The following is a 22158-nucleotide window of genomic DNA, read 5'->3' as shown; positions in this document are numbered from 1 at the left end:
TTTGCAGTAAGGCCAGATGGTCAAACTTTATGCACTGAACTAACTTGCCAGCAGTCAGGACCTGCCAGTTAGAAAAAAAAGGTCAATTTTAACAAATCCTTAAACAACAAATTGTGTCAAGCACGAAGGAGAAGACATTTTGGCCTCCTCACTTTATAAAATGTTTTTAAGGAATTACCGCATTCTCTATTTTTTATTCATGCGGCGCTCTAGTGCTTTCGGGAAATAGGATTGCGCAATTTGTGTAAGAAATCTGCTCCACTTGAGAAATCCGTAAGACTCCACACAGTCAAATCCCCTGATGTCATTGTGAAATTGTAGTACAATGGAAATATTTTGATTAATATATATTAATCAGTGACACTGAGTGTATTATGAGACTACCACGGCTAAAACCACATAGCAGAAAATGGTGACGTTTTGTCATAGGACATTTAGTTTGTTGTGTGATTCGCCTTGCACTGTTTGTGGGTGTTTCTCTTGGGAGACATCTAGAGATGTCATCTTGCATATCTGTTATATGTGGAGAGCTGCTGCTTGTGTATCTGGAGAGGCAGTCAATTATTCATAGGAAGGGTTTATCCTCTTAATGCTCCTCAATGGGACTCTTGTCATTGTAATTATGATCTTGGAATAGCAATGACTTGGGTTTCTATTTCATGCTTTCGTTCAGTTTTTTGTACTTTTTGTAAGGGGATCTTACCAGCCAATTGTAATAATATTAGGGTTGCTATGACAAATAATATGTGGTTCTCATCACAAAGTGTCCCTGAAGGGTTTACCCTGTTTAGATGTCAGATTTGTCTGTCAAGTTTCTCCAGCGGCTGATAAAAGTTGCCTTTGTAGTCTAGGAGATTGCTCAAGGCAAATCAAGTACAAAAGAGAACAAAGCGATTAAGAAATGGGAATCCACAAAGTGTTAAAAATAAGTTCTAAGTGCATTTCAGAGTGTGGTTTGCTTAAAGTGTGACAGCTAAAGTTAAAAGCAAAAACTAAAGTAAAGTTATTACCCTGTTTGAAAGGTTAGGAAGTTTTCTTAGACACACCTAGTTATGTAAGAAAGTTCTACTGGGAGGAACTCACAACTTGCTGCAGGGACAACTAACCACTCTGGCCTGGGAACACCTTGGGATCCCCTAAAATGAGTATGAGAAAGCCACTTTTGATAGGAATGTCTTGGTTTTCCTCCCTAACCTGTTCCCTCTCCAACCAGACTGCAAATAAAACAAAGGGGGCAGAGGGATATCTCCACCATGACAACCAATTATTTCAGAATATTTGAGGAACGATGCACAGAGCATGACATCACACAGATAGGAAGCCAATACGGTCTCTCTTTGACTGGTGGTGTCATTGAAAAGTGTGGAAAATACTTAAAATTGCTTGGGAAAACCCAGATTCTTTAGATAAAGTAACACACATCGCCTATCCTGCAAGTGTTTCCTCGTTTGAAATGTTTTTAGTCACGTACATAGTTACAGTTACTCCTCCTTGGAAGAACTCATAAATTGCTAGACCTGGGAACACCCTGAGAATGAGTGGAGAATGTCACACCTGTTGCTCAGTATAGTCATTGTTTTTGTTTGCTCGTTGGCATGTGCTCGTGTTCCTCCTCCTCACTGATGATGTATTCCTCTAAAGGAGACGCCTTGGTTCTCTTGCTTTTTTTGTTTTTAGTGAGTCTTGTGTAATTTTTAAAGCCTCTATGTTTAAATGTATTATTGTTAATCTTTTTTTTTTTAATTCAAACGTGATACTTAAATACCTGGTTCTAGATTTTACCTTGGTTTACGCCCTGTCCCCATTTCAGTCATAATGCTGATCTGTCCATATCAATATATGTATATTCTGATTTTGTTTTTAGGATATTATTAAAGAACATGTTAATTAATCAAAATAAACTGTTTCCAGTAAAGACAGTCCAAGGTTACAGAGTTGTCTCTTTGGGCTTTGAGTATAGTGGATTCTGCGTGTCTCCTTTAAAACACAGTTATTGTCAAAGTTAAATTGCCACTGCCAAAAATTATAATACACATTTAAAAAATATTACCTCTTAAGACAAGTTGTTTATATTTCAGTTAACACAAATCAGACACATTTGTGTGGATGGATTGCTGAAAGAGGTTTTTCTAAATCCGTATTTTGTCATAGAACTGCAGGTGGGCTGCAGAATGTGCCTTTTATAATGTCCTGATCCCTGTAAAGTAAAATTGGGTGCTCTTCGCCTGTTGTTTGCCCTCAATGTTAAAGCTTTTCCGTGTCAAGCCCCTTTGAAGTCTGGCTGAAAAGGGTCACTTCAGCACGGGGAGCCGGAGCTTCCTCTTTGCTCCGTCAGAGGAACAGCATGGAAGATGTCAATACCATCTCGGTTTCTGTGAACCCAATATTAATCTGTAATGCGTACAGTACTTTATGTTCTGAGGCAACGTTGCATTGTAATTTATGTTAAATTCTCTTTCTTATCTAAAGTGGACTGATTAGACTGTTAAACAGGTTTTGGTCACAGTTGCAAAGTCAAGAAAGATCATAAAGCCAATAAGTCTTTTTTTGTCCTTGTTCAGTGCCTTGTTGTTTGTTTCTCCACTGTACAAATAAATAATAAAATCTGCTTTTTCACTGTCCATACCTGCTATTCCTAATCAAGGTCAAAGCAGGGCAGGTCCCAAGCTCAATAAATCAGTGAGAGGCAGGGCACTCACTGGCTATTTAATAGGTATAATTGTTCATTCCTTGTTAATACAAGTAGCAAATCAGTGAATCACATGGCAGCAAGTCAGTGCATTTAGGCATGTACGCTATATGCATCAAAGTGTGTGAGAAAGGTTACGGACATGCTTTTGGTTTTAAACCGTATAAATTTAATTCAGGTCTTGTGGTCAAAGAGGGTTCAACAATAGTATGAGCAATCTGTGCCTAATAAAGTGGTAGGTGGGTATATGAAGTGTAGGAGGCCCAGGGCAAATTCAAGGGCTGATGTAATTTTCTAACTCAAATGGGTGAGTCTGGGTTTCTTGGAGGTTCTTTGTTACTTATTGCCTATTTTACAACATTTTTAAAGTACCACACTTCATAGCAAAACACGTGAAGGCAGGGTCACCGTGTCTCAACCTACATTCAGCTTAATAAGGTATTTGCAAAACTATAAACCAGTGACAGTATGTGTGTGTTTGGGGGTGGGGAGGTTGGATGGATGGCGGCTTTCTTCTGATGTTAGCAGACAAGAAACAGGGAATGGTGGAGGGTCTATGACAGGGCTGTCACATAATTATATTTAGCTTTGAAATCTCTGGAGAACTTGACGTGAATGTTATTAGACTGTGGGAGGAAACTAGAGTACCTGGAGAAAATCTGGACTAAATGGGAGCAACATTATTATAAAATAGCTCAGTTAAAATCTGCAAAGGTTATAGGAATATGTTTTCTTTCATCAGTCTGTGCCATTATGTAAACTGCCTTAGAGCCTCTTCTATAGATTTCTTTCATGAATGTTGTTTCTTGTAAAACAGCTCCTGTAGGCAGGGCTGATGGCTGATTGAAAATTGCTGCAGAAATAGACCTTCTTTTGTGAAGCCGTATGCTTCTTTGAGTTTTCCGTGATATATTCTTGGTGTCTTACTCCTCTCATCTAGTGCCAGCTGGGAAAGGATTCAACCTCCCGTAAATATCTTTAAGAGAACAGGATGGACGAATGCATAGAGGTATGAATAGAAGGATAAAGGGGGAAGATATGGTGCTGTTGCTTTTGGTTTTCTGAAGATTTTATGGCGTAATTAAATGTTCTATATTATTTGCTAAAAGTCATGCTATTTCAAAGCTGTTCAGATTTAATTTAGCTACAGGTAGATCACGGAGAGCTATTGTTCCTTTAGAGTTTAACAGGATGTCATGGCGCCCAGTTGGCAACCTTTTATTTCAAATGCAGAATGTTCAAACCTTGACAAGAAAAATAGTCTTGACAGTAAATGAACTTTGATTTCTGTTATTTTTTCAATTACCTCTGTTCTCTTTAAACAGTAAAAAAAAAACACCGGGCTAGAAGAGAGAAACGATTTTTAAAGCAATTTTCTGCTTCTGACTCTTTTAAGAGAGAAAGTTAGCTTTTTGTGTTTACAGTGCCCCACACGCTTATTGGTATTCATGGTGAAAATGTGTGACCATCCTTAAAATGGAAAACGAAATAAATTATTTTATTTAATCTTTTTTTTAAATTTCATTTACATAATTTTGTTTGTAGTACATTTATCCTGCGACAGACTGGCGACCTGTCCTGCCTCTCACCCAGTGGACGCTGGAACCAGCAACCCCCGCGACCCCATGAGGGATTAAGCGGGTCAGAAAATGGATGGATGGATGGATGGATAGTACATTTATCTGGGTGTAAAAAAAAGCAAGCGTTAAAAATTAACTGAGTGATACAGAATTACCAGTGCCACTCTTATTGTGACCTTTTACAGTTCCTATAGAATTGTCAAGTTTTTGTTAAGGTTTCTGACCCACATGCAAGACAATCTCAGGAGACAAGTAAAATTGCAAAAGTTTTTTGAAATAAGTGCTGGTTTTGGGTTTGTCCAGGGAGATCCTTCTGGGGAACAGGAACCAGGTCCAATTATAGAAGCAGAAGTCAGTGGTAATAGTGAGGATGAATCAGGCACAAGCTGCTTGCATTGGACGTGGTAGGAGATTCCAGGGTGAGAGCAGACGTTGCCGCAGGATAGGCTTTTATGCAACGGTGGAGCTGGAGGGTGGACGAGGTGCAGACCACAGGCAGAGGAGTTTGAAGGGTGCCAGTCTGGGATCAGATTTTCCAAGAAGTTATTTGCTCGGGAGGATTTGACCATGAGACCAAGGATCCTCTTTGTCAGGTGATAACTGATGAGATAAAGCGTCCAGCTTGACATTCCTGGGACCAGGCCGGTAGAAGATGGACAAGTGGAAATATGAGAAAAAGAGGAACCAATGAGATTGTTGTGAGTTCAGCCGTCTGGCAGATTGCAAGTAGAACAGGTTCTTGTAGTCGGTCCAAACCAGCCCCAGGTGTTCGGCTCCCCCTACCCAATGCCTCCACTCCTCCAAAGCAAGCTTTATGGCTAGAAGTTCTCCATCACCGACATTGTAGTAATGTTTTGTAGGTGACAACCTCTTTGAGAAGAAGGCACATGCATGTAATTTCTTATCGGGTTCCCCTTGTGATAGCACAGCACCAACCCCTGTATCAGACACACCTGCGTCAATAACAAATTGTCTCAAAGGGTCTGGTTGGACGAGCACTGGAGCTTGAGAGAACCTCCTTTTGGGGAACTGGAAAGCCTCATCCAAGGTGACCTTGGAGGAAGAGAGTGCTGTAAGAGGTCCAGCTATTTGACAAGAATTCTGGATGAAGCGACAGTAAAGGTTTGCGAACCCCCGGAAACTCTGTAGCTGTGTGTGTGAATCTGGTGTTGGCCATTCAAGGACTGTCTTCATCTTCTCGGGGTCTGCCTTCTCCTGTCTACGCTCTAGAATATAGCCCAGGAAAGTGACGGATGGCTGGTGGAATTCACACTTTTCTGCTTTCACAACGAGCTACTTCTTCAGGAGATGCTGTAACACAAGTTGGACATGTTTTCAGGCAGGTTACTGGAATAAATCAAGATATCATTAAGATATGCAAACACAAAGAGGTTGATGAAATCATGCAGAGCGTCACTCACTAACGCCTGGAAGATGGCTGGGGCATTTGTGAGTCCAAAGGGCACCACCAGATATTCTAAATGTCCGAGGGGGGTCTTGAAAGCGGTCTTCCATTCATCTCTATGGCATATGAGGACTAGATGATAGGCGTTTCAGAGATACAATTATGCAAACACGGTAGCTCCATGGACGGTTTTGACATCTGAGGAGATGAGTGGTAAAGGAAATTTATTCTTGAATGTGATGTTGTTTAAACCTCTGTATTCTATGCAAGGGTGAAGTAAACCATCTATTTTGGAAACAAAGAAGAACCCTGCCCAGACTGGAGAAGATTAATGCCCAATGAGTCCTACTGACAGTGAATCATTGATATATTTCTCCATTGACTCCGTCTCGAGGCAAGACAAATTGTATGACTAACTGATGGGTAATGGGCCCCCCTGCAGGAGATCAATGGCATAATTGTATGGTCTATGTGGTGGAAGGGCCAGTGCTCTCTGTTTGTTGAAGACTTGTTGGAGGTTGTGATATTTGGCTGGAACGGAGGACAAGTCGATCGGGTCAGCTTCCTCAACTTTTGCTAGACTGGATTGTGGCATAACCGCGGCATGCAGACAGGAGACGAGTCAGTGCTTTGACCAAGTTTCTACCTGTGACTTTTCCCAGTTGAGTTGCGGATTATGACTAATCAACCAGGGATGTGATAAAATGATGGGAGGAGAGTTGGTAGGAAAAACTAAAAATTAGATATGTTCATGATGATTTCTGGAAGAATAATAAATGTATCTGAGGCATTTTAAAACTATAATTTAGTTAATGGTATGCCAGGGACAAGTATTTTCTGTCCTACAGTTACACGTTTAAACATGTTAATTTGGATAAACTGCTGTGACTTTACCTAGACCTGCTGTGCCCCACATGCTCAAAGGAGCGCCTCTGCAGGTCATTCCTCCCAGATGCTGCTAGACTTTATAATCTTTGCTGCTCACAACAGACTCAATAAGTGTTTACAACATGCAAAGAGTTGTACGGGTTCTGATCTGATCATGAATCGTTTACACAGTCTTTCAGATGCTAAGGAACACTTGCACATGCCTTAGCTATTCTGAGTTGCTGTACTATCATGCATATTGCTTATCTCATATTATTCTCTAAATAGGCTGGTATTTTCCACTATTAACTTGAATATTTCAAAATTTTACCTGAATATGCCATATTATCAGTAAGTCTGCAATACTTACTCTGTTATTTATTTTTACTTCTATTTTTTGGCCTCATTCTCTGTTGCTTTAGCACTAACTTTAGATTGAATTAGCTTGATTTTTATATTGCTAATATTGTATATAACTCTATCTATGTCTTTGCCACTGTCACGCCTGAATTTCCCCATTGTAGGACATTAAAGGAATTACTTATCTAATCTCTTTATTGTATGCATTTGTTTGGGTCTTGAATATAACAAAGGATGACTTTATAGAAAAGTACCTCATCCCTACTACTCAGTGGATGATCAATACTGCTGTGAGCCTTTTCTTATCCAAATGTTCTGGGATTTTTTTTCCCGTCTGGAATCATAAACTCTTTGAAAAACAAAGATATTTTACATATCAATCCAGTGGCCTCTACCTAGAAAGAGAAAATGGGTCTTTTTGCAGCATAATGCTTAGACCAGGAGTCACCAACCTTTTTGAAACTGAGAGCTTCTTCATTGGTGTTGTCATACGAAGGGCTTCCAGTACTGATCTTTGAACTGGGAGAGTCACAGTTCATCTTAACTTTATGCAAAATAAACACATTTTTATGCTTTAGATAATGTAATGTATACATTATTTAAATGCAAGTGTGATTACAAAGGAGAAGCAACAGCATAAAATAACATTTTAGATGCAGCTCACTGGATGGTTGTGCTATTTTTAGAACAGGCTCGAGGGCACCACATGTGGTCCATGGGGCTACCTAGTGCCCACAGGCACCGTATTGGTGACCTCTGGTTTAGACCATATGGGAACATTAGCACAAATGTAGTTCCCCAGACACAAAATAAAATTCAATAAGAGTTCTTGTTTGGACATCTCAGTAAAAAATGATAAAGTCATATTGAAGAGACTGTAAAAGAGGAACCAGGACTTTGGAAAATGTAGAGGTTCTGCAAAGACGGATAGTTGAAATAACCTCTCTGTCTGCTGCCACCTTGTGTGATGTTGCAATAGTGCTGTCCTACTGGCAAAAAAGGTGGATATCATCTGTTCATACTTAGGTGTGTGGCATCCTTGTCTGGTTGCATTAATGACGTTTGATTTGACATGATGTGTCTTTCTGTGCCTAAAGTCCTTATTTAGTACCACATACTGATAAGCACATGAAGGAGATCACTCAAAATCTTTTATGGACACTCTTTCCTTTCTCTCTCTCACTGTGTCGCTAATATTTTAAGAGTCTGGAACAGATCTATCCTTTGAAAGATGTCTCCTATTTGTGTTGCCAGACTCAAGATAGAGAGACGTGTGGCCTCAAGGCACGAGTAAAGCAAAGAGATCAGAGGAGGTGTATTAATAGTAGGAATGTCTGTGTGTAACTGAAGATTAAAGAATCTGGATCAAAAGATCCCCTGAGATAGTGACATGCACCCGCCACCCCCACCCTGCCCTCTACCCGTCCCTGCACACAGATATACAAGGACACACAGGTTAATCTTACTTTGTCACCAAAACTACAGATTACCTTTTGGTATGAGATTTTTAATTTGTCTGGTAGAAATATCCTAGTTGTATCTATAACCATTTTGCATGACATCTGTAGTAATTTGCCTAATGTCAAATTCCTTGTTTGTGTTCACTTGCCAATTAAAGCTGATTCTAAACCAGGTCCTGGTGAGAAAGCAGATATAAAGTCCCATCAGAAAGTGACTAAAGTAAATGAGAGTAAGGGAAGCTTGATTTATTAGAAGATGTGCAAAAAATAAAGCTATAATTGAACTTTCTCTGCCTCCTAAGATGTAAGTCTGAGTTAAAAGGCTTTGACAGTGTCACGGTTGTTGGTGCCAAATGGAATGCCCTGACAATTTCAGAAAAATACTGATATATTAGGATTTTTTTCCCACAACCATTGTTCATGTTTACTTAGAGTGATCTGAAAATGAGAAAATACAAGTGAATGAAAATGCCCTTTTGATGACAGAGGTTAGAGGAGAATGGGCACACTGATTCAAGAGGAAAGGCCACACAACCACTTGATAGAACCAAGATACAGTATTTCACAAAACTGAGTACAGCACTCGGGTTTTTACAAAGATTTGAATGTATTTTTTCAAGACTGGGGTTATGACACTTTGATACAAGTAAGGTAACCGATGTACAGCTTGCATGTCAATGTAAATTTGCTGTCCCCTCAAACTAACCAATGTCTAAACTGCTGGCAACAAATGTGAGTACACTCCTCAGTGAAAATGTCCACATTGTGCCCAGAGTGTCAATAATTTGAGTGGCCACCATTATTCTTCAGCATTGTCTTAACTCACTGGGGCCTGGAGGTTACTAGAGCTTCCCAGGTTGCTACCGTACTCCTCTTCCTCTCCTCCATGACAACATCACGGAGCTGGTGGAGGTCAGAGACCTCTCACTCCTCCACCTTTTGTATGAGGATGCCCCACAGATGCTGAAAAGGGTTTAGGTCTGGAGACATGCTCGGTCAGTCCAGCACCTTAACCCCCAGTTTCTTTAGCAAGGCAGTGGTCGTCTTGGAGGTTTGAGGTTGATATCATGTTGGAATACGACCCTTTGGCCCAGTTTCTGAAGGGAGGGGGATCAGGCTCTACTTCTGTATGTTACAGTGCATGTTGGTATTCATGGTTCCCTCAATGAACTGTAGCTCCCTGCAGCTGGGCCTTCGTTCTGGGACGACAGCCATGCAGACCAATTTGGTGTCCTGTGCAGCATATGGTCTGAGCACCGATCGGCTGACCCCCCTCAACCCCTTCAACTTGTGCAGCAATGCTGGCAGCACCCATACGTCAACTTCTGGATAAAAGGCTGGGCACCTGCACTCAACTTGATTGGTGGACAATGGCGAGGCCGGTTCTGAGTGCAGCGATTTTTTATTTTTATTTTTTTTTTTATTTTTTTCCAGATCCTCAGAGTAGTTTGCCAATGAGGGTCATGTTGAACTCCCAGTCACCAGTATGAGAGGATGTGAGAGTTATAACAGCAGGTTTAACACACCTGCTCCCCATTCACACCTGAGACATTGTAACACCTAAACAGTCACATTTTTCCTTAGGGGTGTACTCATTGTTGATTCCAGTGGTTTAGACATTAATGGGTTATTTTGAGGACACAGCAAATGTACACTGTTACACAAGCTGTACACTGACTACTCCACATTGAATCAACATGCCACAGCTTTGTAACCTGACCCTAGCCAGATGTATTTCGCTCCGCCTAGCTCCTCTCACATACATCTGGGACCTCTCCATAGGAATAGCCTTTATTGAAGGCTGGGCCTTATCAAAAATCCTTGCATATGATTGGATAAGCCACTTGTCTGTCATCTTTATCGACGTGCTATTTCAACCACTCACACCGAAGCCAACCCGTGACGCTGATGAGAGTGAAGCAGGAAAAAAAAGCTGTGTTTACGGCTCTAGTGGCACGCGTTTTATTGACAATGAGCTGACGGGAAGAGGGGGGAAGACAGGCGGCAAAGCGCCGCGGGTCGGAGTCGATCCCGGGACGACCGCGTCGAGGACTAAAGGCCTCCTAATATGGTTTGCGCTAACCGCTCTGCCGCGTCCACCAACAAAAGCATTCAGAGCCGTTCTCTGATGTTCTTTTAATGAAACAATATTAGGTAGATTGGACAACACGGAAGAAATAGCAGCATCAATGTTAACGCTTGCTTCCTCGATGCGAGCCGCCATTGCTATCAAAACAGTCTCACGTCATGGTCGCTTCTCCACTACGTCACATCTATGAAACTCCAGCCCTGCGTCCTGATTGGCTGGACAATAAAATTGGTTTGAGAAATCACTCTCTATGGGAGATGTCCCAGATGGATGTGAGTGAAGCTAGGCGGAGCGATATCAATCTGGCTAGGGTCAGGTTACCAGCTTTGGTCTTGTCCCATGAAAAGCTAGAGTAAACTATTTCCAAAAATGTGTGTGTGTGTGTGTGTGTGTGTGTGTGTGTGTGTGTGTGTGTGTGGGGGGGGGGTACTCACATTTGTGACATACTGTGTGTGGAACACCATCCCTGAGCACTCATTTACCCGAAACTGAAAGCAGATGGGCTGCTGTAGCAGATGACCATGAAATATATCTGATATCTTGGCAAATCTATACGAAGAAAAATTAAGGACGTCCTGAAGGTGAAAAAGGGTCCAACAGCTTTCTGTGGCTGTGATGTATTCAGAGCTGTTAGTGCAGGGATTATAGATGAAAACATTTAATGTCTCTGTGAGCTGGTAGCTGCGGTGGACTTGATTTCATGGTAATTGTTGGAAAAAAAAAACAAGCTAGAATCTGTCATCTGTAAAGATTATAATTTAAAATATAAATCTCAGGTTATCCAACAAGTCGTTCTGATGGGCATCAGCGGTTAATCTGCCTTCTATGCTGGGTCATATTTGCTCGGGGGGAAGGAAAATAAAAGTGTTGTTTTTAAGGGTTTGCAGAGATCTGGGCTCAGCTGTGACCTTGACCACAGGGATGAGCCAGTCGAGGTGTGTTTGGAGATTGTGTTTGTGCATTTTCAAACTAACGGCGATGGGGGTTTAGTCTGTAAAACCCAGATAAGCTGAACCGCAGGTCCAATCGCACTCCCACCATCACACCCACTGACACAACGATTCAACACAGCTGTCAAATGTCTGCCAGACGGCATCTCCGGCATCTGTGCTGAAGGCTCTGTGCATCCTTGATTATTTAGATTGCTTCGTTTTTATAGTCTTATGTTTATGTGAGGTGTTGGTTCTTCTTTGTCTGCATCTGCAGGGGTGTTCATTTGGTAGAACAATGTCCCTTTAAGTCTTTCCTCGTTTCTGTCAGCGGCAATGGTTTGCTAAAAATGTGGAACACAGCTCACGTTTGTGAATGCATGTATGTGGGGGTGGATTGTGTCCACCTGCCTCTTCAAACAGGCATAACAAACACAGAGACGGAGAACGATGGAGAAGATGCAGCAGCAGCAGGGTCCCCTGTGTGATAAGATTGTGCTGGATTTAAATTTTTACCTCAAAAACAAACGACGAGGGATGTGCAGGCCCACCGCCTCTTTTTCTTCCACCCCTCCTAGTCCCTCTTCTCTTTTTTCTTTTCCCTCCCTCCCTCCCTCGCTTCCTTCCTTTCTTCCTTCCTTCCTTTTTCCATGCCAGTAGGTCCACCCTGTTTTTCTATCTTTTGTTTCCCTTCCTTCTTCTGGATTCTCACCCCGGCAAAAAAACCCACATGTTGCTCGAAGCCAATTACATCACTGATGTGGTGAAATCAGGGCTATTTAGATACATTTAAAACATAATGTCAGAGATCACCAGACGCCAAAGTTGGCACGCATCATGCCACAAGATTTGTTTCTTGTGAGCTTGATTAGTTGGTTTAAATGTTCTTGTTCTGGGTGTGACTTCTGTCTTAGTTTTTGCTTAACATAAAAGTGCAACACAGGGCATCGACAGCCTGTCTGTTCTTTATAGATGACTAATTTTGCTTTACATGTTTTAGATCGTGTTGGTGTCAGCGATTGTATTGAATGAAAAGCTAGTTTAGTTGCAAACAAATGCCACAGGCCTTCACATTAACCATTAAGCTGAGGGGATTAATGTTAACACGGGATAGTGATGCAAGATCGGTGTAAGTGAGTGAAAATACGCTGCAAGATTTGAAAGATGAATGAGTATGCACGCTGTACGTGGAAAAACAGGACTTTTTGCATGTATTTGTTCATTAGCTGTGCTTCTTTACAAGTTAGAAACTCGTGTTGTGAACTCTTATAGTAATTAGATTCAGCAAAGGAGAATCTGTCTTGCTTTAATGAAAAAAGGTCCATAATTAAAAAGTATTCCAGTGGACACGTGCTTTTAGCTGGTCAAACCTCCTCTGCTTTGTGTAAATGTTTCTTTAACTTCATATTGAATTAAGCACCACCAACAACGACTGGCACCCTGGGTATGAACACGTGGTAAAAATGGGACATGAATGTAATGTAGAGGCAGATTACAAAAACCCAAACTCTGATTTAAGTGCGTACATAAGTCATTGACTTCCCTGGAGTATAATTAAAAGGTTTTGCAAAGGTTATTTTATTCAACATCGGAATGACAAAAGAACATGCAATACAAGCAAGTCAGATGTGCATTTATTCAATTCAATTCATTTTTATTTATATAGCGCCAATTCACAACACACGTCATCTCAAGGCACTTTAAAAAGTAAAATTCAATCAAATCATACAAACAGATGGTCCAAACGTTTCCTATCTAAGGAAACCCAGCAGGTTGCATCAAGTCTCTCCAAGCAGCATTCACTCCTCCTGAAAGAGCACAGAGCCACAGTGGACAGTCGTCTACATTGTTGATGGCTTTGCAGCAATCCCTCATACTGAGCATGCATAAAGCGACAGTGGAGAGGAAAACTCCCCTTTAACAGGAAGGGAAAAACCTCCAGCAGAACCGGGCTCAGTATGAACGGTCATCTGCCTCGATCGACTGGGGGTTACAGAAGACAGAGCAGAGACACAGAAAGCACAGAAGCACACTTTGATCCAGGAATCCTATCTATGTTATATGGTAATAGCTGATGATGTCACAGCTAACAGAACGGCAGACCAGGTGTACCTACTATGAAGAGAAAAAAGACAGAGAGAGGAAAGAGTGTTGAAATAACAACAATCAATCAAATTGGAGAACAGTAGGAGAACTCAGCAGAGTGATGCAAATAGATTTTGATGTCCTCCAGCAGCCTAAGCCTATAGAATCATAACTACAGAGGTAGCTCAGGGTAACCTAAGCCACTCCAATTATAAGCTTTATCAAAAAGGAAAGTTTTAACCCTAGTCTTGAAAGTAGACAGGGTTTCTGCCTCATATCTTCATCAGTCAGGAAGTCAGGAAATGGCTATTTGTTGTCTATTAAGGTATATTATGAAAAAAGCATTTCTTTCTTTTGTTCTAAAGCATAAACACGGAGTTTGCTAATCTCTACTAGAATTCTATTGGGGGCTGCCTTTTTTTTGGTCAGATATAACTTAGTTGAGCCTTTTGGTGTCAAGCTCTTTTGGTGAGGTTAAAAACCTGCTCATGTTTACTGTAAGGTATGATGGAAGATCTGTGAGGCTGCGGGTCTATTTCTCTCCTAAAGGCCCTGGAAAGCTTGTTAGTTAGAAGTGCACAGTTCAATCAACCAGAGATTAGAACTGGCCATTTTACACTCTTTAAAAACAGAATAATCAGGTTTTATTTTATAAAAAGCATAATTAAATGCATGATACATAGAGGCATAAACATACAGCAGTTTTGTTTGTTCAATAAAATGAAACAATAAGAGTTAAAGTCAAATGTTTTGAGTAATAAATACATATGTTCTTTTAATTTATCTTCTGTTAGTTTTTTTTGTTTTTTTTGCCGAAACTACAACCTTTTAATGGTGTTTTTAAAAAAAACTCCTAATCTGTCTTGGTTAGAATTGGCCAGGAAGAGCCTGAAAGGTTCATCTCTAGTAAGTGCATTGCATCACAGAGTTTTATCTTAGTGTTTAAAACAAAAATGTAATGGGCTCTGGAAGACAACAGAAAGTGGGTCATTATTTCAGCAGAGCAATGATCCAAAAGATATGGTCAAATTGCCTGAGACAAAGCCGGCTGAGCATCCATGGTAGGGCAGACTGTGGCCCAGTGGGTAGTCGTCTTACTATCTACAATCAAAGGTTTCGGGTTCGATTCCAGCTTCTCCGTGTCACATATCTGCATATTGGTGTATGAATATGTTTGCATCAGTGAGTGCGACGATTGGGTGAATGTGGCTGTAGTGAAATGCGCTTTGAGTGGTCAGTATGACTAGAAAAACGCTATATATATATTATATTATATTATATTATATTTTATTTCATCTCACATGGTGCAGAAGATGGTGCAGAAAGCATAAACCAACGTCCCTACTGGACATCTTGCACACCGTTCCCACTGCAGGCAGTGATCAGGTTAGGCGCTTTAGAACCAGTGGGAACGCTCAGATCTGGCCTATATCTGTTTTTTTGTCGTTGTTTTTTCCAAATCAGATTTATACCACTTCCATATGAGGTCCTGAATTCGACTAGTATCTTATTTTTTGGAAGGTGACTCCAGTCACAACCAAGGTGGACTTGATGCGACTTTGACATCACTCGCCATGAATATTTGTCACAACTTTGTGCCGGCAGCGGCTGGAAGTGATAGTAGTTAGTATTAACAAGACAGGCGGCCAGCCACAGCCCTGCTCAGTGGAGAGACAGCCAGACGTTAGACCTCATTAATATATGCAGCAAAACCTCTATTATTGCCTAATTGGATGGCTCATATAGGAACCGTTTGGATGAGGGACGTAGCGCATAGCCGTGCATATTTTTTTTACAGTCCTGTAGACGGAGGACTTTAAAATGCTGAGGAGATATTCACTCATTCCAATCAATCTAATCTGCCTCCGTTGCAAAGCGTTTACCCCAGCGTATTATAAGCCTGGGGGGGCCGCCATGCTTTGCTCGCCTCCCGCCAGGCTAATGCCCCATTAACACTCCAGAGTTATCTTGGTTATCGAGCTCGGACTGGTCTCGGCTCGGTTAAAAAAGGGTAGTGTAATCGGCGTCATTTGTTTACTTGAAATGCTCCATGTTTTAGTGCAACATAAAATGTTCAGTAAAGTTCCCATCTGGGAGAAAACCTCAATAAGCTAAGGCGCCAGCTATTATTAGCTTGACATAAACTACGTACCCGTAAACTACACTACTCGCACCCACCAAGACAACTACCGCCAGGATTACCCAGTTTTCTGGTGGAAACCCTGAGATTGCAGCAAGTGTCCTGCCTCCGGAGTTTAGAGGAGAGGTGCTGAGTTATACAATTAAAAGATGTCATCGACTTCCTGAAGTTATGAATGAACTTGGTTTCTGTAAAGTTGTTGAGATCCCTGCCCCACCATTCCAGCCTGTGCCCCTGGATCCAGACAGACCTCTGCTAAATTATCAGCCAAAGCTCCATAAAACAGCAGAATTCAGACTTTCATTCACTTTTTTTCACACTTTAAACCATGACTATTTCCTCCATGTTCCCAGGACCATAGCGTGCTGGGCATCAAGTCAATTTTATTGTTTGTTTGCGCACGCAGGTCAATTTGGAGCCGCAAATAGTTCATGCTGGAGTCAGATATAGGCAGCATTTCAAAAGGAATATGAAGTACCATGTAAATAATCTGATATAAAAAAAATGAGCATTAAGGCACGCAGTAGGCACATGGCCTCGGGGTTGCCCCGTCTCTATAAGAACGATTTCTTTTAAAGGCTTTTGTTCAAACCTTCATCAGAGGTTGGGATAATTCTGAACATTACTGTAACTTGGCTTTTACCTGCCATAGCTGGAGCCATCTTTGCAGATTCCCCAGAGAACAGAGGGGGACTATAACTGCAGAAGGGTCATAGGCTGGCGTAATGTCTCTTTTTGGTTGGCATAGCACTGGAGTGGTCCTCTTCTCTGGGGAGAAGGCTGAACTGTTCACCACCACAGAGGACACCACTAACCTGTAGACTTCATGTCTGAGTCAGGTTGTTTTCAATGTCCTGCTCTGGGCCCGAATCTCCTTTTTGTCTCTTTTTCATTTGAATGATGTACACGTTTAGCTATAATCTGTCAATCAACATACTTTCCAGATTTTGTGAAACAGACTTTATTTGCATGGATCCAGTATTGTATTTTTCCCAGTAGAAATACTGGGAACAAAAGAAAGATTTGTTTTAGATATAAAACATGTTTTTATTCTTATAAAAAAACAACAACCTTAGTATAAAAGCATTTATTTATTTGATTGTGAAAGACTTGTTTAGCTACCGTGCAAAGCTTGTTACTGTGTCCATAAGTTATCCGCGCAGCGTGACCTTTGGCGACCCTTAGAGGTGTAAGAACTTCAGGATGGGAACCCGCGCTGTTGTCAGCACCTACGGAAACTTGTCCAGCTCACTTATTGAGCAATTTGAAGAAACACAGTTCGGTTTTAACTACGGAAAGTCAGTCTTGCCAAGCAGATATGTTCCTTCGGTTGCACAAAACCAGGATTTGATATCACTGTGTCAGCTGTCAAATTACACTAAACCAACCACCTCAACACAGCAGCAAGTTAGTAAAATAAAAACAGAAGTAAATATACATCTGATGTCTAAAGTGCCCCTACACATGTGTTTAGGAGTGTGATTTTTATTTTATTTTACTTTTCTAAGTCTGGTTTAATTGTTTAAGATATTGTTCAGAAAAAAGTTTGAGCATGGCTTATTGAACTATCACATCAAACTATCAAAGGAAATCTATGTTCACTAAGTTAAATAAGCATTTAGCGATGGTGGCATGGCATAGCTGACTCAGTAATCAATAATCTGTTTCTGCCAAAAAAAAAAGTCGATAATTACCTAAACACTGAGATATCCAAAAACCTTCCAATGTAATGTTCTGACAACCAGATGGGTGGAAAGCTCAAACCGATAAATCGAACGACTTTGCTGTAATAACTTCAGGCTTCCTGTTATGTGCTGAAAGTGTTGCTCTCTCTCAGTCTGGTAGGAATAAACTTCACGCAGCAAACAAGCCTTTATTAGTCCGGTTGGGAGGATTGCACTGAATTAATAATCTTCTGGCCTTTATCTTTTCTCTCACTTCCTAGTTGGTTTGCTTTAGGCAAGATGAAAAAGACTATTTTTAGATACCAGTTCTCTTGGTTAAGAGGTTGTGATTTGGTGTAAAGCACAAGCTGTGAAATGGCTACAAAGTGGCAAACTTGTAGAGAAACTGAGAGTCACTGAAATCCCGTTTATTTGTCGGTTTCTCAATTTGCCAAAAGACCATGTGGCACATCAGCAGCAAATCTGAGTTTGGATCTCAGGAATCTCACAGAACTGTTTCCTTTTAAGATAGTTTGTCTTTTAGAGAGCATTTCCATCGCACTATGCTGTCCTTCCTTCTGTAAAGCGTAGACTCACGGACACACACAGGCATTCTCATCCTCCCAGCGGTGCGTATCCTGCCAGATGAGTATTTCGCGGGAAAAGAGAACGCAGCTCCGTTCCGATAGCCTCTTCCTCGTTCCCTCACTCTCTCGCGCTCTCTCTCCTGGTAGATTCGCTCGCTCGCTGCTATATCCTGCCTTTCTCTCCTTCTCCCTTCCTTTCTGTTGCTGTGCTCAGTCGATCAGGTCCATGCACTGCTGCTGCTTCATGAGGCTGGAGAGCCGGCGAGGATCCTGTAATTTGGAGAATAAACGCTCGTGACAGCGGCAGCTGTTCTCAGAGGAAAAGTGGATACAGCGGAGGGACGCTGTGGCTCAGGATTTTACCTACTCATATCAGTGAGAGACAGACTGTGGCACCTGGGAAGCTTAGAGAAGATGGCATAAACTACTTCTAATTGGTGTCGGGGACTATTAAGTAAACTCCGGCTTATCTTGAAGCCTGTCACACGGAGCACTACACCTGCGAGGGTGAAAACTCTGCTGGTTTTTTGTGAATCACTCAGGTGTAAGGCGATGACACATGCTTTATCACATGGTCTAAGAGGCATCCACTATGCCGTCTGCACCTGAGACGTAAGGGAAAATGACTGGCTTGAGGCAGGACGGAGGGAGTAACCTGTGATTTCACACTGCACCTGAGGCCGTCTTCCCAGACTGCGCTGAGCGAGACGAGTCGTTTCCAGGTGTCCAGACCTGACTCACCGGACATCATCTCATCCCCCGGTTGGATTCAGCGCCTCGGATCCCTCTCCTTTCACCCCATCGTGTCAGTCTTCAAAGCCGCCGACATCACTCGCTCTCTTCCCACGGAGCCGGTCGAGATGTGAAACAAAGGGGTTCCGATTTTTGTGCCTCCCAGCAGCCCGAGTCGGATTCCACGGCACTAGAAATAGAGAGCGGCACGAAACGTCCTGAGCACTCGTGAACTGTCACTACGTGGAACAAGACGAGCATCATGTGGAATCAGTCCGGCTACTGCAACCACATACCTCACCCTGGATATCCCTTTTACCATTCTCCATGCAGGTACAGGGTCACATTCTTTACTTTTGTCTCAGTTTGACAGCTATGTTTTGCAGTTTAAGTCTTAAAATACCCCTATTGGCATGTCTGCAAATCGAGAAAGTACTACAGGTAGGTTTTTTTCCTTTTGGAAACTTCTCACTGCCTTTAGGACGGGTTGTTGGGCCACTTAGTTTGATGGCTCAGTGTGTTCATCTGCTTTGCAAATAAAGCCAAGGTGAAAAGGGTTTTGTCGTGTTTTCCAAAGAAGCTCGTGACCAAACAGGCTCGCCAGGAATGTTTTCCTAACAGAAGCGGAAAACTGGTTTGGCCTGTGCAGAATAATAGGAGGTAATGTGGTTTGTAGGGCTGTGGGGGGTGGTGCAGGTTCATAAGTATTGGTTATTGTGCCAGCCTGGATCCCTTTTTAAACCAACACTCATGAGCTCCATGAAAGCAGTCTATTAATTTATAACCAGCTTCATCCTGCAGAGAGAAAAAAAAAGATTAGAAGAGTGATCTTTTTCTTTTCGACCCCCTACAGCCAGAATAATATCAATACATTTATCACTTGGTGTCGGATGTGATCTCAAATGAATACCATCAATCCTGATTCCCTGAGGGAATAGGAGACCCCTGGCCGCTCCCGTGTTTCTGTCGGACACTGTAATAGCCTCTAACCTCTAAACGCGGCTGCAGCTCAGCCGCCAGAATACTAATTCACCGTCGCTAGTTATTTCTAATGATTCATGGGTATTGGCGCGTAAGGAGAGCAGGGTTTTTGAAATGAATGGAGGAATAATTTAAACAGTCTGTATCGGTGTGCAAATCAGTGAGTGTAAGTGTGATATGTCCCGATATGTATCTGTTTGCTTTTTGCTCCCAGTTATTGTGCATTTGTTCACTAGCTGTAGAAGTAGAAGGAGTGGTTTGCAGTTTGCACCTGCAAGGGGGGGGCGGGGGGGGGGGGGGCAGAAGAGTGAGTCATACTTTAGACCACTGGGCAGGTCAGTGACCCGTCGGCTCGTCCAGAGAGAGAAAATACACAGGAATCCAGGAAACAGCCCAGAGCTTCGAATCAAACTAACGGCTGCTATTCACTCCCCCTGTGCTCTCTGTACTCTGACTCACACTCTGAATGTTCCACTCGTAGCCTAATCACCCCCTGAATTCAACGGACATTTGACATTTAGCTGAATAAAACCGCGTTCAGGATGCATTAAATGCAAGGTAAACAAACTGAAAACCTATAGGGGGATGAGACAGGAACTTTCCTTCTTGTCTTCTTAAAGGGAGAGTTTGGAGTTTTCTTATCGGTAAACGCATAGGTGAGAATGTTCATGCTTAGATGCTTAGATCTGGTATAAAGGCATTCAACAGGAACAAGTAAAAATTAAAAACAACAAAAAGTTACTTTAAAATGAGCCACTCTGAAAGGATAATTCATGTTATTTGAAGTTGAATCTGTTATCTGTAGGTGAAAGACGTTTTATTGCAATTAGTTTGTAAAAAGGTAAAAAAAAGCTAATAGAGGGTCATATGGACCTCTTAGTTTAGCAATTTAGACTTGCTCTGACTGAAAATATCAGCTCACATATGTGGGACACAATGTTGGTGGATTTTATTTACCTACTCTGTAGTAAGATAGTGTCGAGTTTGTTTCTGTTTTCTCAGGAGAACAGCATCCCTCACTATGTAACCTCTGGGATAGCTTATGAGCTGATTCAAATTATTTAAGCATTACAAATATGCCTTTTCAGGAGCCAGAGATAAACAAATGTTAGTTACATTTCTGATTGAATCAAAGTATTTTTGATTTTGTGTTTTTTATGACTTAGATCAGGCAAGTCTGTCAAGTGAGGCCTGGGGCCCATTTGTGGCCCCTGGACTGATTTCTTTTATTTCATTCTCTTTAATTTCATAATAAATTGGACAACATGTCTCTCAGGACTTTAACTCAAATGCAGACTTTTGTGCATTAGAATCTTTTTTGAACTACTTTACTAAAATTAGCTAAATACAGGAAGTGCTTTCATAGGAAATACTGACCCAAGTCCAGTTCTTAGATTGCGAGACCAAAAATAATAATTAGTTTTTTCCACCGAGCCTAAATAGTTTGCAAAACTGGGTGACCATCTTTTAAGACAGCAACTGAGCAAAATCTGTTTTTAGCTTTGGATCTACAGTGATTTACACATCCCCTTCCTACAGAGAATCAGACTATTTTGTTTAAATAGGTAAAAAAAATCACAACATAACCTTCTTTGGTTCTGTTTTTTAACTTTCATTATTGATTTTGTTTTTTGCCCTCCAGGACTTTTGACTTTGTGCAGTAGTTTTGACACCCCTGACTTAGATAATACCTGCCAATTCCTTTATTCTTTCATAGTGTTTGTTATTTGGAAACTATGTTCTAAATGTAATCTACTTTTAAAACCTGTCATAACAAGTCTAAACACGAACAAGTAATTATAAATGACAACATAATGAGGGAGGTGCAGTGTGGTGACTAAATGAGAGAAAATGTTGAATTTCAGAACAAATACGACACTGTAGGCTTTTATTTTCATAAGCCGGAAGGAAATCTGTAATGACGCTGCTAGCTAAACAGTGAAAGAATAACATTTGATAAGTTCATTTTGTTCTGAAACAAAAGCATTTATGACACACTGAGTTGAAGAGACGATGGTGCGGTGAAACCCAGCAGTATTAACTACAGCTGACATCAACAGATTATGTTGATTATGACCGCCCTGTGAAACGTCACTGGCTGATATCCAAGAGGAAGGGAAGTATTCACATGCAGCTCACTGGCAGTCTGGCTATGGTCTATATGCTGACTTGCTTTCACTACTCATCACATAAGATAAAGATTGTTAATGTAACTTGAGTTCCAGACCACGAGTCTAAGTCAAGTCCCAAGTCTGTAAAACACTAGTCTATGCCAGGTCTGTATCCTTCGTTTTTGTGAATTAGGTGTGATACAAACTCAAATCACCATATTTGGAAAGCAGCAACAAACTTAACAATATTTTTTAAGATTGTAGACGTCCCACATATGTTTAATATCTGCTGAACATGTCCAGCTTTGCTTATCGGGGGATTTGCTGTTATTCTTCCACCACTCTGACGATTTCTTCACCTTTCTACAAAGCCACTGCACTTTGACACATGACGTCTTTGCTACCGATCACTGACAAAAGCTTTATTGAGACTCACTTCAAGACATCAGAATTATCCCTTGAATGGGGCTGATAACATA

The 22158-nt window shown here is 41.4% G+C and overlaps 1 protein-coding gene across 12 annotated transcripts in view; it reads left to right on the top strand.

The window, feature by feature from the left end:
- The window catches only part of LOC105926237 (pleckstrin homology domain-containing family A member 7), a 222529-nt gene that overhangs the window by 32546 nt on the left and 167825 nt on the right, over positions 1-22158 (top strand). For 2 of the 12 annotated variants that reach the window (XM_036146589.1, XM_036146587.1), the window contains exon 1: positions 18060-18920. The exons of the other annotated variants lie outside the window; for them this stretch is intronic. In XM_036146589.1, the coding sequence (XP_036002482.1) occupies positions 18850-18920 (71 nt within the window). In that variant the 5' untranslated portion in view covers positions 18060-18849. Of the gene's footprint in view, positions 1-18059; positions 18921-22158 lie in introns of those variants that run through there. 12 annotated transcript variants of the gene reach the window in all.

This window comes from Fundulus heteroclitus, chromosome 2, assembly GCF_011125445.2.
Source record: "Fundulus heteroclitus isolate FHET01 chromosome 2, MU-UCD_Fhet_4.1, whole genome shotgun sequence".
Taxonomy (NCBI): Eukaryota; Metazoa; Chordata; class Actinopteri; order Cyprinodontiformes; family Fundulidae; genus Fundulus; species Fundulus heteroclitus.
This window is presented reverse-complemented; position numbering and strand designations above follow the sequence as displayed.